Source organism: Pelophylax lessonae (genome assembly GCF_965119305.1).
Source record: "Pelophylax lessonae genome assembly, chromosome: 1".
NCBI classification, from domain to species: Eukaryota; Metazoa; Chordata; class Amphibia; order Anura; family Ranidae; genus Pelophylax; species Pelophylax lessonae.
This window is the reverse complement of record NC_138768.1, coordinates 727,692,603-727,704,827: the sequence shown is the minus strand read 5'-3', so window position 1 is coordinate 727,704,827 and position 12,225 is coordinate 727,692,603. Positions and strand designations below refer to the sequence as shown.

Below are 12,225 nucleotides of genomic sequence, written 5' to 3'. Positions count from 1 at the left end.
TCTGGAATTATTCTTAGAAGGATGAGGTACCTGTCTGAGGCCTCCCAGATGATGTTTGCACCCACCTCTTTCGCCAAGAATGCATGTAGCATGTTTCTGCATTCCCGCTGCCATCTTTTTCAGAGGCGGCCACACAAAATTGGTAAGAACCTGGGTTAAAGAGGATCCTTGACATGCAAAACCTCATCCATTGTTCTTTCCTGAACTGTGGGTACCCTGCTTGAGATCCCCTCACTAAACATGGCGGATCACAGCCACAAGTATCTGCGACAAAAGGTCCTAGTGGGCAGATTTAATTCTAGGTCCAGGTATCCTTGTGCTTCGCAGTGGATACTCTAGGAACTTTTTTTGGGATCAATTCCACCTGATCCCCTAGCTTTTCCCACTTCTTCACAGGATCAGGATATAGGGCAGTCCAGTAATTCTTATAGCACTAAATTGGCCCAGGTGATGTGATACTTGGACAAACTTGTTCTCTCTTTGGCCCTCCTGGATTGTGCAGATTTTCTGTCCCAAAGGACCAGTCCACCATCCTGCTTCTAGCTTGCTGGCAATAACAGCATGGCTGTTTAAGCCCAGGTTCAGAAGCGCAGGGGCCTACCGTCTTGAGGACTAAATTGATTTCTCAAAGTCTACCATTTCACCTCAAAAGCCTATTTTGTGTGATTCAAGGCTTGAGAGTTCTGTTCTCTTTTCAGTTTTTTCTAGATCAACATCTGGTGGAATAGACGACAGGTGCAAGTTATTAATAGAACTTTTGTCATAAAGGATTGGGCTCCTCTCTTCTTTATGGTGCACTCCAGCAGACCTTTTAGTGCTTAATGGGTTTTTCCACATTGGACATCTTTCTCAGACCTGCACCTGGTGTTCACATATAAGTGCGACCTGGTGGATGTTCAAGTCTCATCTGATGGTGTTAAGGTGCTATAAGCTTCTCTCTTTATTCTTTTCTTGATCTGTTTGCTACAATACTGGGGCTTGATGGGATTCGGAAGAGCCTGTGTCCTGTACTGTTCTCTAAGAAAGTGATTTTACTGACAATCAAATTTTTTTTTTGATAGCACCAGCATACAAAATTTTATAAAGCCCATGTAAATCGTAGAAGTGAAGGAATAACTGCTAAAGTGTCTTTTGAATACATATAGTATAATATATAAATAACCCTCAGCACTGCTTTTTTTGTATGCTTTTGGCTGTGTGATTCATTTCAGTCAAATAGGATATGGCTAGTTTCTGTGGTTACGTTATGAAATTGTGAGTTGCATAGTAACATACCAATGTGTGGTCGTCTTATTCATAGAAATTTCTGCAAGACCTTTTTCATACGAGTTCTAGATCTTTATGTAATACTTGCTAAGTGTTATGGTAAACACTCCACTTTATAGTAAATTACTGTTTCATTTGCAGGCATTAGATCCTCAACAAGAGGCCAAAGAAGAATTAAAAAATATGAAAAAACAGCACGCATTGCTGACAAGGATCCTTCAACAGCAGGAGCAGCTCAGGGCCTTAAAGGGAAGACAGGCAGCTCTACTTGCCTTACAGCACAAGACTGAACAAGCAATCGCTGTAATGGATGACTCTGGTAAGAGAGACATTTCATTCTTCTTAACAATATAAATAAGTGAGGTATTTTCTTCTCTGTTCCCTCAGAGCATATAAGGCCTTAAAAAAAAAAAAAAATAGTAATATCTGAGCACAATGTAAAGCAATCACATTTACTGTCAGTGGAGTGACCTACTCCATGCAATGCACAGAAGAATTTAATTATATTTCTTTCTCTTTTTAGATCCATTCACACTTGGGTTGGTTTACTAAAACTGTACAGTGCAAATCCTGGTGCAGCTCTGCAAAGAAACCAATCATCTTCCAGTTTCTTCTGTCAAAGCTAATGAACAAGCTAAAGTTAGATGCTGATTGGCTAGCATGCACAGCTGCATAAGATTTTGCACTTTCCAGTTTTAGTAAATCAACCCCTACGTGTTTCTGGAGACGCGTGACAAAACGCACAGAATAAGCGTGCCAAGCGACAAAAAAACCTTTTGCTTTGTACTGCAATCTACAGGAGGATTGGACACTGGCAAACTATAGGCCCACCCAATATAATACCTACTACTATTACCACTACTACTGGTTCTGGGAATGTTTGTTTTGTGCTTTTTAAAGGTGACAATGTCTGCTATATGTTCTCATATGATTCATCGGGTATACCCCATCATAATAATTCCTAGCTCCAGCTCCTCTAGATTGCCCCAAGTCTCCTGCCCCGTTGGCCAGAGTCTCCTTTTTGGCCCAATTCACCAACTCCTGGCTTGTTCTGACTACAGGGTATTTCAAGTAGAACTTTACCCATAACAACATAATATCAATAATGTTCTGTAGCAAGGAACATACGTTTCATTTTAATAAATATGCTACCAAAATGAGTGTTTGTTGTAAATTTCCTCCAGCATTGTTCCAGTCTCTTCTTGCCAGAGGCTGTCGTTTTTCTGAAGCCCGGAGCTCCTAAACAGCAGTACATCTTTAGGCTGTCAGCAGATCAGCATCTACAAATTCAGCACAGCGCCTAAAAGCACAGATCAAGTTAGCATGTGCAGAGCAGGGTGAGACCGTTTATTACTGGATGTTAAACAGTGTAGGCCCTAATTTTAAAAGGGCCAGCCTGAAGTTATCTAGCAGGACTTAATTTTCTGACTAAAGTTCCACTTTAAGCACACTTCTGCATCTTACCCTACTGGTTTTAAGCCTGATCTGCTCGCTGCGCCATCAGTTTCACTTACTATTTCTGACTCTCGCTCCATTCTCTCCCAGATGAGATTATCCTTAAAGATTCAGTTTTCTGCTATTACTACAAATAGAACGTATTGCCTCTTATTGATGTGGTGTGCATTACTCTGGAAGAAACTCTGGAAACTGAAAGATCAGCCTGCTATCTCCAGCCTCTGGTCAGTGTTAGAGCCCCCACAGCTGCAAAGACCTTTGCATTTCACCCTCTCTTTGAGATCTTTTTCTTTAGGCTATGGAGATGCCCTGTCTAGCTCTTGACAACCATGCAAATGCTTACTGGACTTGTTCCCCTTTGTGTTTCTTTACTTATAAAGTATGTGATTTGAGGCCTCCCAAACTTAAGGCTGGTACACACAAGCCCAAAACCGGCAGTTCAACAGAAACTGGCTGACATACGTTCAGTGTGTACAGCAGACTGTCCGACAGAAGCCGACCTAAGATCTGACTTATGTCGAACCGGCATACTGGAAAACTGCAGCCGACCAGCATCTAATCAGCACTTGGAGTGTGTCCTGGAAGGGGTGCAGTCCCCCTGTCAGAACACAGTAGCATAGTGGGGGAGATCGCTGTACTAACATTACTTGTGTTAGCAGATCAGAAGCAATTGTTAACATAAAGGTGCTCGCACACACATTTCTAAAGTAGGTACATTCCCAGAATATAGACTAAACTTCTTCTGCTTCCAGCTTCCTTTTCTCTGTCGCTCATTGACAGACGTAGTCCTCGTTGATTCAACACACTCGGGTTATGCTGCCCTCTACAGGAGTAGGGCTAGACAGGAAAGAAAACACTCTGGCCACACCTTAGGGGCAGTCCCAGAGGGTATATCCTCTCTCTCTCTGCTACAGCAAATCAGTTTTTTTCTGTCTAGTTAGGAGTAAGGACCTAGATACCTTGCTGGGATCTTCGGTCCTGGCAGGATTTTTTTCTTAGAAAAGATTTTTTAGACAGCTTTTTTTCTCCAGTGTTCCTGTGAGATCTTCAAGCAAGAAAGCTGAACTGGGCGACGGGCTGGATGTTGAGATCCAGTGGTCACCCCAGTTCAGCCTACGAGCGCATGCAGGCCATAGCTCCGCGCCGGTGTCGGGCGCGATATAGTCCCACTGGACGGGAACTGACCCTGCGAGTTAAACGTCTCGCCGAAACGCCTAAGACCATGAGTCACGGCGTCCGTACTGGTCGACAGCCCTCCCACCTCGGTGGAGAGGGGTACTGTCAGGAGTTGGCGCCCGCCTGGTTCCGGTATGGTGAGTAGTATGTTCCCCCTTTCCCCCTGACGGGTCTTGTGGTGAACGCGGGCCCCTCGCTGTAATGGTAAGGATGGGTCTTCCCTCTATCCTATAACATGTCACAGATCCCCCTGTTTGAGTGTGATTTTTGTGAACAAAAAGCCAGGAGGCTTGGTTTGGGAGCTGACAATCTAATTGCAAAGATGTTAAAATGATGAAGTCAGTGGCAGTACTAGAACTTTACTGTGATAGTATAAAGTATCCTACCTGTCAGAAGCCACAGGGCGATGTCTATATATGTATACTGCATTCCAGATCATTCCTCCAGCTAAACAGATGCCTCCCGACGGCCACGGACCGCATACAGCCCGCCAGGGTCCGGTACCGCCGACCACGCTGACCACCATGAGGGTGAAGGGTTGTGAGGCCGAGATCCTTCTGCAGACATGCCGCTATTCTGTGCAGGCCGCCGCCATTGTCTGGTAGATCGCACGAGGCCGCCATTTTGGCGTAGCCTCGTGTCTCCAGCATGGGGGCGGCCATGTTTGAGGTGACTCAAACACCTCGTGGAACTAGGGGAGGCGCCGGAAGGCGTGCAGAGGGGCGGAGCCGCCTCCTTTCTTCCCGGGAAGCCGGCCAAGAGACTTCCTGTCTGCTCTAGACAGTGCTGAGACAAGTTGCAGTTGAAACTCTGAGCATCAAGTGGTGAGCCCTGGGGTCTATCTCTCTCTCTCTCGCTCTATAGGGGTCCCTAAGCAGGTACACTGAGGGGCTTTGTGGCGCTGGGGGTCTGAAAAAAAAAAAAAGTGGTTTTATTTTTTTTTTTTTTTGGCAAATTGTTTTTTTCTGGGTAGCATCTGGAATTATCATGGACCCTGCCACACAAGTAACCCCACCTGTTTCCCTCGAGGGGGCTGCGGGACCCGCCGGTGCACAGAGTATGGATGCATTTACAGCAGTTTTGGAGTCTTTGGTGGCTCGGGTGGAGACAGCCTGTCAGGAACGGGGGTCAAGAAAGCGACCCCCGCCTACCCCTATATCATCTGATACTTCAGATTCATATTCTGAGCTGGTCATTGCAGCTGCAGGTCCCTCTGCAGGGGCTGTTGTCTCAGGTAAAGTTCCCTCAGACAGTGAGGAGGACGTTCATGCTTCCGCCATAATTCAGGAAGAAGCATTGGTGGACGCACTAGTTGTGGCGGTTCGGGAAACCTTAAGACTTGAGGTTTTGCCGGCAGAGGCAACTGAAACAGAGATTCCCTTTGGTACTAACAAACCCACCAAAACGGTGAAGGTTTTTCCTGTACCCAAGTGTTTTGGTAATAAAATTAAAGAAGAATGGGAGTATTCTAAGCGTACCTTTACTATTTCCAAGCGCATTGCTAGACGCTATCCGTTTGAGGAATCCCTCATTAAGAAATGGACGGTACCACCAGTGGTGGATCCACCTATTTTCAGACTGAATAAAGCCACGGTTATTCCAGTGGAGGACCCTTCGTCCTTTAAGGATCCGGTGGATCGGAAAGTAGAAGCGGAGTCCCTGATAGGGTCAGCCTTTAGACCAGTAATTGTCATTGGTTTAGTGTCTCAGACATTAACAGAATGGGCGAGATTGGTGCGCCAGGACCTGAAGGGGAAAGATATCCCCCAGGCAACATCTGATTTTATGGAACAGATTATACAAGGACTACAGTTTATCTGTGACGCAGCCTTGGATGCTACCCCCCTATTAGGGCATGCATCTATGTCAGCGGTAATCCTCAGACGTGTGCTGTGGTTAAAATGCTGGTCAGCGGACCTAGGTTCCAAAAAGACCTTGACGAATCTCTACTTTCAGGGGAATGGCCTATTTGGGGCCACCCTAGATGAGATCATTAAGGATGCCACTGGGGGCAAAAGCACTTTTTTGCCACAGGCTGCTAAAGCTAAAGGACCTCGTAACAAGCGGGGACCTTTCTTTACCGCCCATAAAGGGTTCGTTCGCTCAGCTGGAGCAAGCGGGAAGGGCAAGACTCCTCCAGGAGGGTTCAAGAAGGGCTGGTCGGACAGACAAAAGACCGACTCAGCCAAACCTGAAGCAAAGGATTACACAGCCTAAAGGTGCGCCCCCACCCGGCTTGAGGGTGGGGGGACGTCTTCACCGGTATTCAGGGCATTAGATCGAGCATCGACCACTGCTACCGGTGCGATTCTTCCCTTCCAACATCTAAGTACTACAGGGAGCGGTAGTTACCGTTCCCTGAACAGATCATTTTCTTTACCTTTTCCAAAGATTAGCCTCAGTTCCCCACAAGAATCGGATCCGGTTGAACAGACAGACCAAGGAGCCTCTAGCCGGGTGACTTCGGTCCCTGTGGTTCAACCAGGAGAAATCACCACTCCTGATGGGAATCAGGTGTCTGATAAATGTGTGGGAACAGAGAACGATCAGACTTTGTCGGATGGCCGGGGCCAGATAGCTCTAGGGCAGCCTGGTTCGGATCCAGTCAGCGCCAGTTGTCCTGGAAATTCTAGGATGGCCTCTTCAAGCCGGTCTGGCCGACTTGGACATGCTAGTCGCGGACGTTCCTTGGGAACTTCTTCTCAGAGAGTGTCTGCGGTCTCAAGGACCGATCTTCCATCATGCTTTACAGTCGCTGGTTTTAATGGCCTGGCCATTGAGACCCAGGTACTGAAGGACAGAGGTTTGTCAGCTTCAGTTATTCGTACTCTAAGGCAAGGAAAGCGACTTCCGGCAAGGTCTATTATCGCACATGGAAGACTTATATTGCGTGGTGCGAAACGTTAGGAATTCCTCCACGTACCTATTCGGTGACCCGAATATTGGCCTTTCTGCAAAAGGGGGTTGAGCAGAAACTAGCCTTGAGCACCATCAAGGGTCAGGTTTCAGCATTAGCAATCTTCTTTCAGAAGCCTTTGGCTACAAAATCCTTGGTGCGGAATTTCATCCAGGGGGTGCGGCACCTGGCTCCACCAGTCCGCGCGCCCTTACCGCCTTGGGATCTTTGGTTTTGTCAGTTCTGCAGAAACCTCCCTTTGAAAACATCAGTGAGATTCCCTTGCTGACTTTATCCCAGAAGGTAGCCTTCTTAGTGGCTATCACTTCTGCACGCAGGGTGTCAGAACTGGCTGCATTGTCATGCCAGTCCCCATACTTAGTGATTCATAGGGATAAGGTAGTTCTTCATCCTAAGCCATCCTTTCTTCCAAAGGTGGTTTCAGACTTTCATCTGAATGAAGATATTGTACTACCTTCCTTGTGTCCTCAGCCCAATCATCATCGGGAACATGCGTTGCATTCCTTGGATGTGGTTCGGGCAATCAGGGTATACCTGAAAGCTACGGAATCGTTCCGTAAGACGGATTCACTTTTTGTGATCACGGATGGCCCCAGAAATGGGTTGCCTGCATCTGCCGCGACTATCTCCAAATGGATTAGACAGACGGTGGTACAGGCTTATTCTATTAAGGGTCGGAGTCCTCCGTTCCCTGTTAAGACGCACTCCACTCGAGCGCTCAGTACTTCCTGGGCCTTCCGCCATCAGGCGTCAGTGGTCCATGTATGTAAGGCGGCCATCTGGTCGTCGGTACATACCTTTACAAAATTTTATAAGATTGATGTGATGGCATCGGCGGATGCCTCATTTGGCCGCAAGGTTTTGCAGGCCGCAATTTGAGGAGACCGGTGGTCTACCTCAAGGGTTTTTTTCTGTTGGAATTTCTGTTGAGTCTCATCTTTGATTGATGAGCGTTGAAGACTTCTAGTTGGCACCGGTTGGGCCTTCTAGATTGGATTTAATTTCCATTTTCCCACCCCTCATTTGTGGTACTGCTTTGGGACGTCCCGAGTGTGTTGAATCAACGAGGACTACGTCTGTCAATGAGCGACAGAGAAAAATGGATTTTTGTAAGATCTTACCGTAAAATCCTTTTCTCTTAAGCTCATTGACAGACGTAGTACCCGCCCCTCTATTTTGAGTTGGGTTGGGCTAAATTCTCTAAACACTGCTTTGTTACATAACTGATTTGCTGTAGCAGAGAGAGAGAGAGAGAGGATATACCCTCTGGGACTGCCCCTAAGGTGTGGCCAGAGTGTTTTCTTTCCTGTCTAGTCCTACTCCTGTAGAGGGCATCATAACCCGAGTGTGTTGAATCAACGAGGACTACGTCTGTCAATGAGCTTAAGAGAAAAGGATTTTACGGTAAGATCTTACAAAAATCCATTTTTTTGACTCCACCTCTTCTACCTTCCTTACTGTGTCACGCCAGAGATTAGAAAACCTACCTCTGCCCTTTTTTGGGGTCTTCTGTACCTAGGTGCCATTGTTGGGAGTGGTTACTTCTTAGTCACTGTTCTCTTCCTCATAGAGGACACTCGCCTCTTTTCGGACTTTAAAGTCCAAAAGTTGTTTTTTTTTTTTTTTTTTTTTGTTTTTTTAAAATCCTATTTTATTTAATAATAAGCAAACAAAAATGAACATATCATACATTAGTGTTTCAGGTGAATGTTCTAAAGAGAAATAGGTTTCACTGACATAGCGGTCTACATAGTTTGGTAGATATAGAGCAGCTGCTCATCATAAACATAAGGTATTGGTATGTGAGCACAATATGATATATTAAGGCATCCTACATTGTGCTGAGAAATGTAATCACTCAAAGAGTGGTATGCTGGAGAGATTACTTAAGACTTGTTGTAAAGGAAAAGCTTTGTGAAACTGATGCTCTGGTTAATTCAGTATCATTGAGTAATTGCAATAAGAGGGGGGGGGGGGGGTAGGGAAAGAAGCACACTCCTTTGTGGCTAAGAGGTAGTGGTAGCCCACCCGATAAACTCTGCCGAGTCTTGGTACATGGACCCCATGAGGTCCAAGTGATGCAGAATTGTCCATCTTTTCTGGATTCTTGAGCCAACAGGTGCTTCAGGTCTCTAATTCTGTCTACCTCAATGGCCCTATCACCCATGGAAGGTATATCTAATGTTCTCCAATATCTGGGAATCACTGCCCTAGTTGCGTCTAAGAAATGTCGCAGGGCATCTTTTTTAATTTGATTTGAGAGAGCCCGGGATCATAGACAATTGGGCTATTTTCAGTGAGGGTTGGATACAAGTTGCCATCATCTTGCAGTACAAAGCAAAGATTGTTTCCCATAGTTTCTAAACGGTAGGGCAGTCCCCACCATATGTGGAGCAGTGTACCTTTAGTAGACAAGCATCTCCAACAAGTATCAGGCAAGGAAGGGCCAATATATTTAATAGTAGAAGGGCATCTGTACCATCTAGTCACCAGCTTAAACCCCTTTTCTTTGGCTTTAGCTGCTATGTAGAGCTTATGTGTTAAAACAAAGCATTTTTTCCAGTTCATAAGCGAAATAGTATGTTGTAGATCTGTTTCCCACACCCGTGTGTATGGTGGAAGATCAGGAGAGGAAGCATTAGGCAGTAGGGATAAAAGTTGGGAGAAGACATGATTTGGAGGATCGGCCTGTAAGAGCATATCTTCAAATCCTGATGGTTCTTTATGGCGGTATGATAAAACGTATTTTCTCTGAAACCACCCTGTTTGGTGTTGGGGGGGTACCCCGGTTGGGGAGTCCGTCATTAAAGATGGTTCTGCACAAAGTACCTGGGCAAGGCATGTGTGGTCTTCCCTATGCCATGGTCCAAACCCTGTCCCACTAACAGCTGGTGGAAAGGCCGGAGTCACAAAAAAGGAGTCATGGGTCCTAGCAGTTAAGATATGGCACCGGATGATGTCAAGTGGTCCCGAATCTGCATTGTCTGACGATTAATGTCACTGGAGAGTGGCGTGTCCTTATGAAAGACCGCCGCAAAGCACAGAGTTGAGTTCAGGTGGCGTTCCAGTTGGACCCAAAGCCGAGGAATGGTGAAACCAGTCCACTATACAAGTACCGCTGCCTTGTGGTATATAAAGAAACATCTGATACTCCAGCTCCTCCTTGAACTTTAGGGAGACAGAGCATGTCATACCTTATCCTGGGACGGGCTACTTTCCAGATTTCTTTGGAGAATATCCAGAGGAGCTTCTTAAAATATGAGGTAGGTATAAATATAGGAATTGTTTGGAATAAGTATAGGAAGCGAGGGAGGACATCCATTTTCAAAGCATTTACCCTACCAAACCATGAGAGCCGTTTAGTTGACTAGGCGGACAAGTCTGATTGGGTTCTGAGAAGCAGAGGATCGAAGTTCCCAAAAAAGAGTCAGGACTCGGATGGTATATTGATTACTAAATAGTGAATAGAGGTAGAAAGAAAGCGAGTACCAAAGTTGTTTTGGGTCACCTCTGACAACGAGATATTGAGAATTTCTGTTTTACGGTGATTCACTTAAACACTTAAACCCCAGAGGATTTGGCTGCTCAAAGACCAGGGCCTATTTTGCGATTCGGCACTGCGTGATTTTAATGGACAATTGCGCAGTTGTGCGACGCTGTACCCAAATGAAATTGATGTCCTTTTTTTCCCACAAACAGAACTTTCTTTTGGTGGTATTTGATCACCTGTGCGATTTTTACTTTTTGCGATATAAACAAAAAAATAGCGACAATTTTGAAAAAATAACAATATTTTTCACATTTATTTTTATATGAAATCCCCCCCCAAAAAAATGTAAAAATCAAACTTTAATATTTTAGGCCAATTTGTTTTCTGCTACATATGTTTGGTAAAAAAAATCGCAATAAGCTTATTTTGATTGGTTTGCACAAAAGTTATTGCGTCTACTAACTACGGGAACAATTTGTCATTTTTGTTTTTTTTTTTTTTTTTTTGCGGGACTGCGACATTGCAACGGACAGATCGGACTCTTGACTGACATTTTTGACACTTTTGGGGGTACCAGTGACATTACTACAGTAATCAGTGCTATAAATATGCACTTTTACTGTACAAATGACACTGGCAGGGAAGGGGTTAACTTTATTGGTGATCAGTGGGTTAAATGTATCCCTAGGGGTGTGATTCTAACTGTGGGGGGGGCGTGGCTTGTGATGTAACCACAGAGACATACGATCCTACACAGCAGGATCTTATGATCTCTGCGGTTACACCAGGGAGAATGATAGGGGGCTTTGTTTACATTAGCCGCCTGCCTTTCTCCCTCTCCAGCGGGAGATTGCGAGTAAACGGCGGACATCGGAGCCGCCGGTCACTCGCGCGGGGAAGGCAGGGAACGAGCGGGGGGGGGAGCGCGCCTCCGGCGGAGCGCTCGCCCCCGGCGGCGCGCTCGACCCCTAGAGGCTCGTGGGCGAGCGGCATAGCCCTACGTCAATTTGCCTGTACGGGGCTGACTGCCATAGTAAATAGTCGTGCGGCGGTCGGCAAGCGGTTAAAAGTTGCTCACAGCTCAAAATTCCGTGAATTCCTGTATGATTTGAGGGTAATGACGAGTGGGGCTGGGTTACAAAAATGAACAAGTCATCTGCAAAGAGTGCGAGTTTAGTATGGAGAGGATCAACTGAAATGCGTTATTTCGTAGGGCGATGGCCAGGTGTTCCATCGTAAGTACATAAAGGAGCGGAGAAAGGTGGTAACCCTGCCGTGTCCCATTATGAATATGAAACGCAGGGGATAACGAGCCATTAATTCAGATTACGGCAGACGGGGAGGAGTATAGGGACATGATCCTTGACCGCATGTGAGGTCCAAGCCTATATTATCTGCTGTAGGGATAAGCAAAGGAATTGCCAGTCAACTCGATCAAATGCCTTTTCAGCATCGACCATTAATAGGCAGAGAGGAATATTGTACAGGCATAGCCAGTCAAGAGTTTTCCCGGTGTTATCTTTTGCTTCACGCCCGCTTACAAAACCAGCCTGGTCCAAGTGCATTGGCTGGGGCAGTAATGGCTGCTGTCTATTGGCTAACACCTTAGCAAACACTTTTAAATGTACCCCAATCAAGGAAATAGGTCTATAATTCACACATCAAGATGGACCCTTTCTGGCTTTGGGATAAGAGAAATATGTGCTTAAAGCATGTGTGAAGGGAAAATTGAACCTTCTGATATGGAATTGAACACTTTGGTCAAGAAAGGGGTAAGCAGGGGAGTGAATACTATGCAAAATTAGGGAGTAAAGCCATCAGGACCTGGGCTCTTGCCAGAAAGGGTGGTAGCTGCAGCTTTTTGTCATTAGAGGGGGTAATGCGGTCCTCGTAAACTTAAGAGCACAACTGTGTGTGTGTG

At 45.8% G+C, this 12,225-nt stretch overlaps 1 protein-coding gene across 1 annotated transcript in view; it reads left to right on the top strand.

Annotated features, from left to right (window-relative positions):
* PCM1 (pericentriolar material 1) overlaps window positions 1–12,225 on the top strand; it is a 311,695-nt gene that overhangs the window by 67,827 nt on the left and 231,643 nt on the right. Inside the window, exon 7 of the mRNA XM_082243082.1 lies at window positions 1,408–1,585. Within this exon, the coding sequence (XP_082099208.1) occupies window positions 1,408–1,585 (178 nt within the window). The remainder of the gene's footprint in view (window positions 1–1,407; window positions 1,586–12,225) is intronic.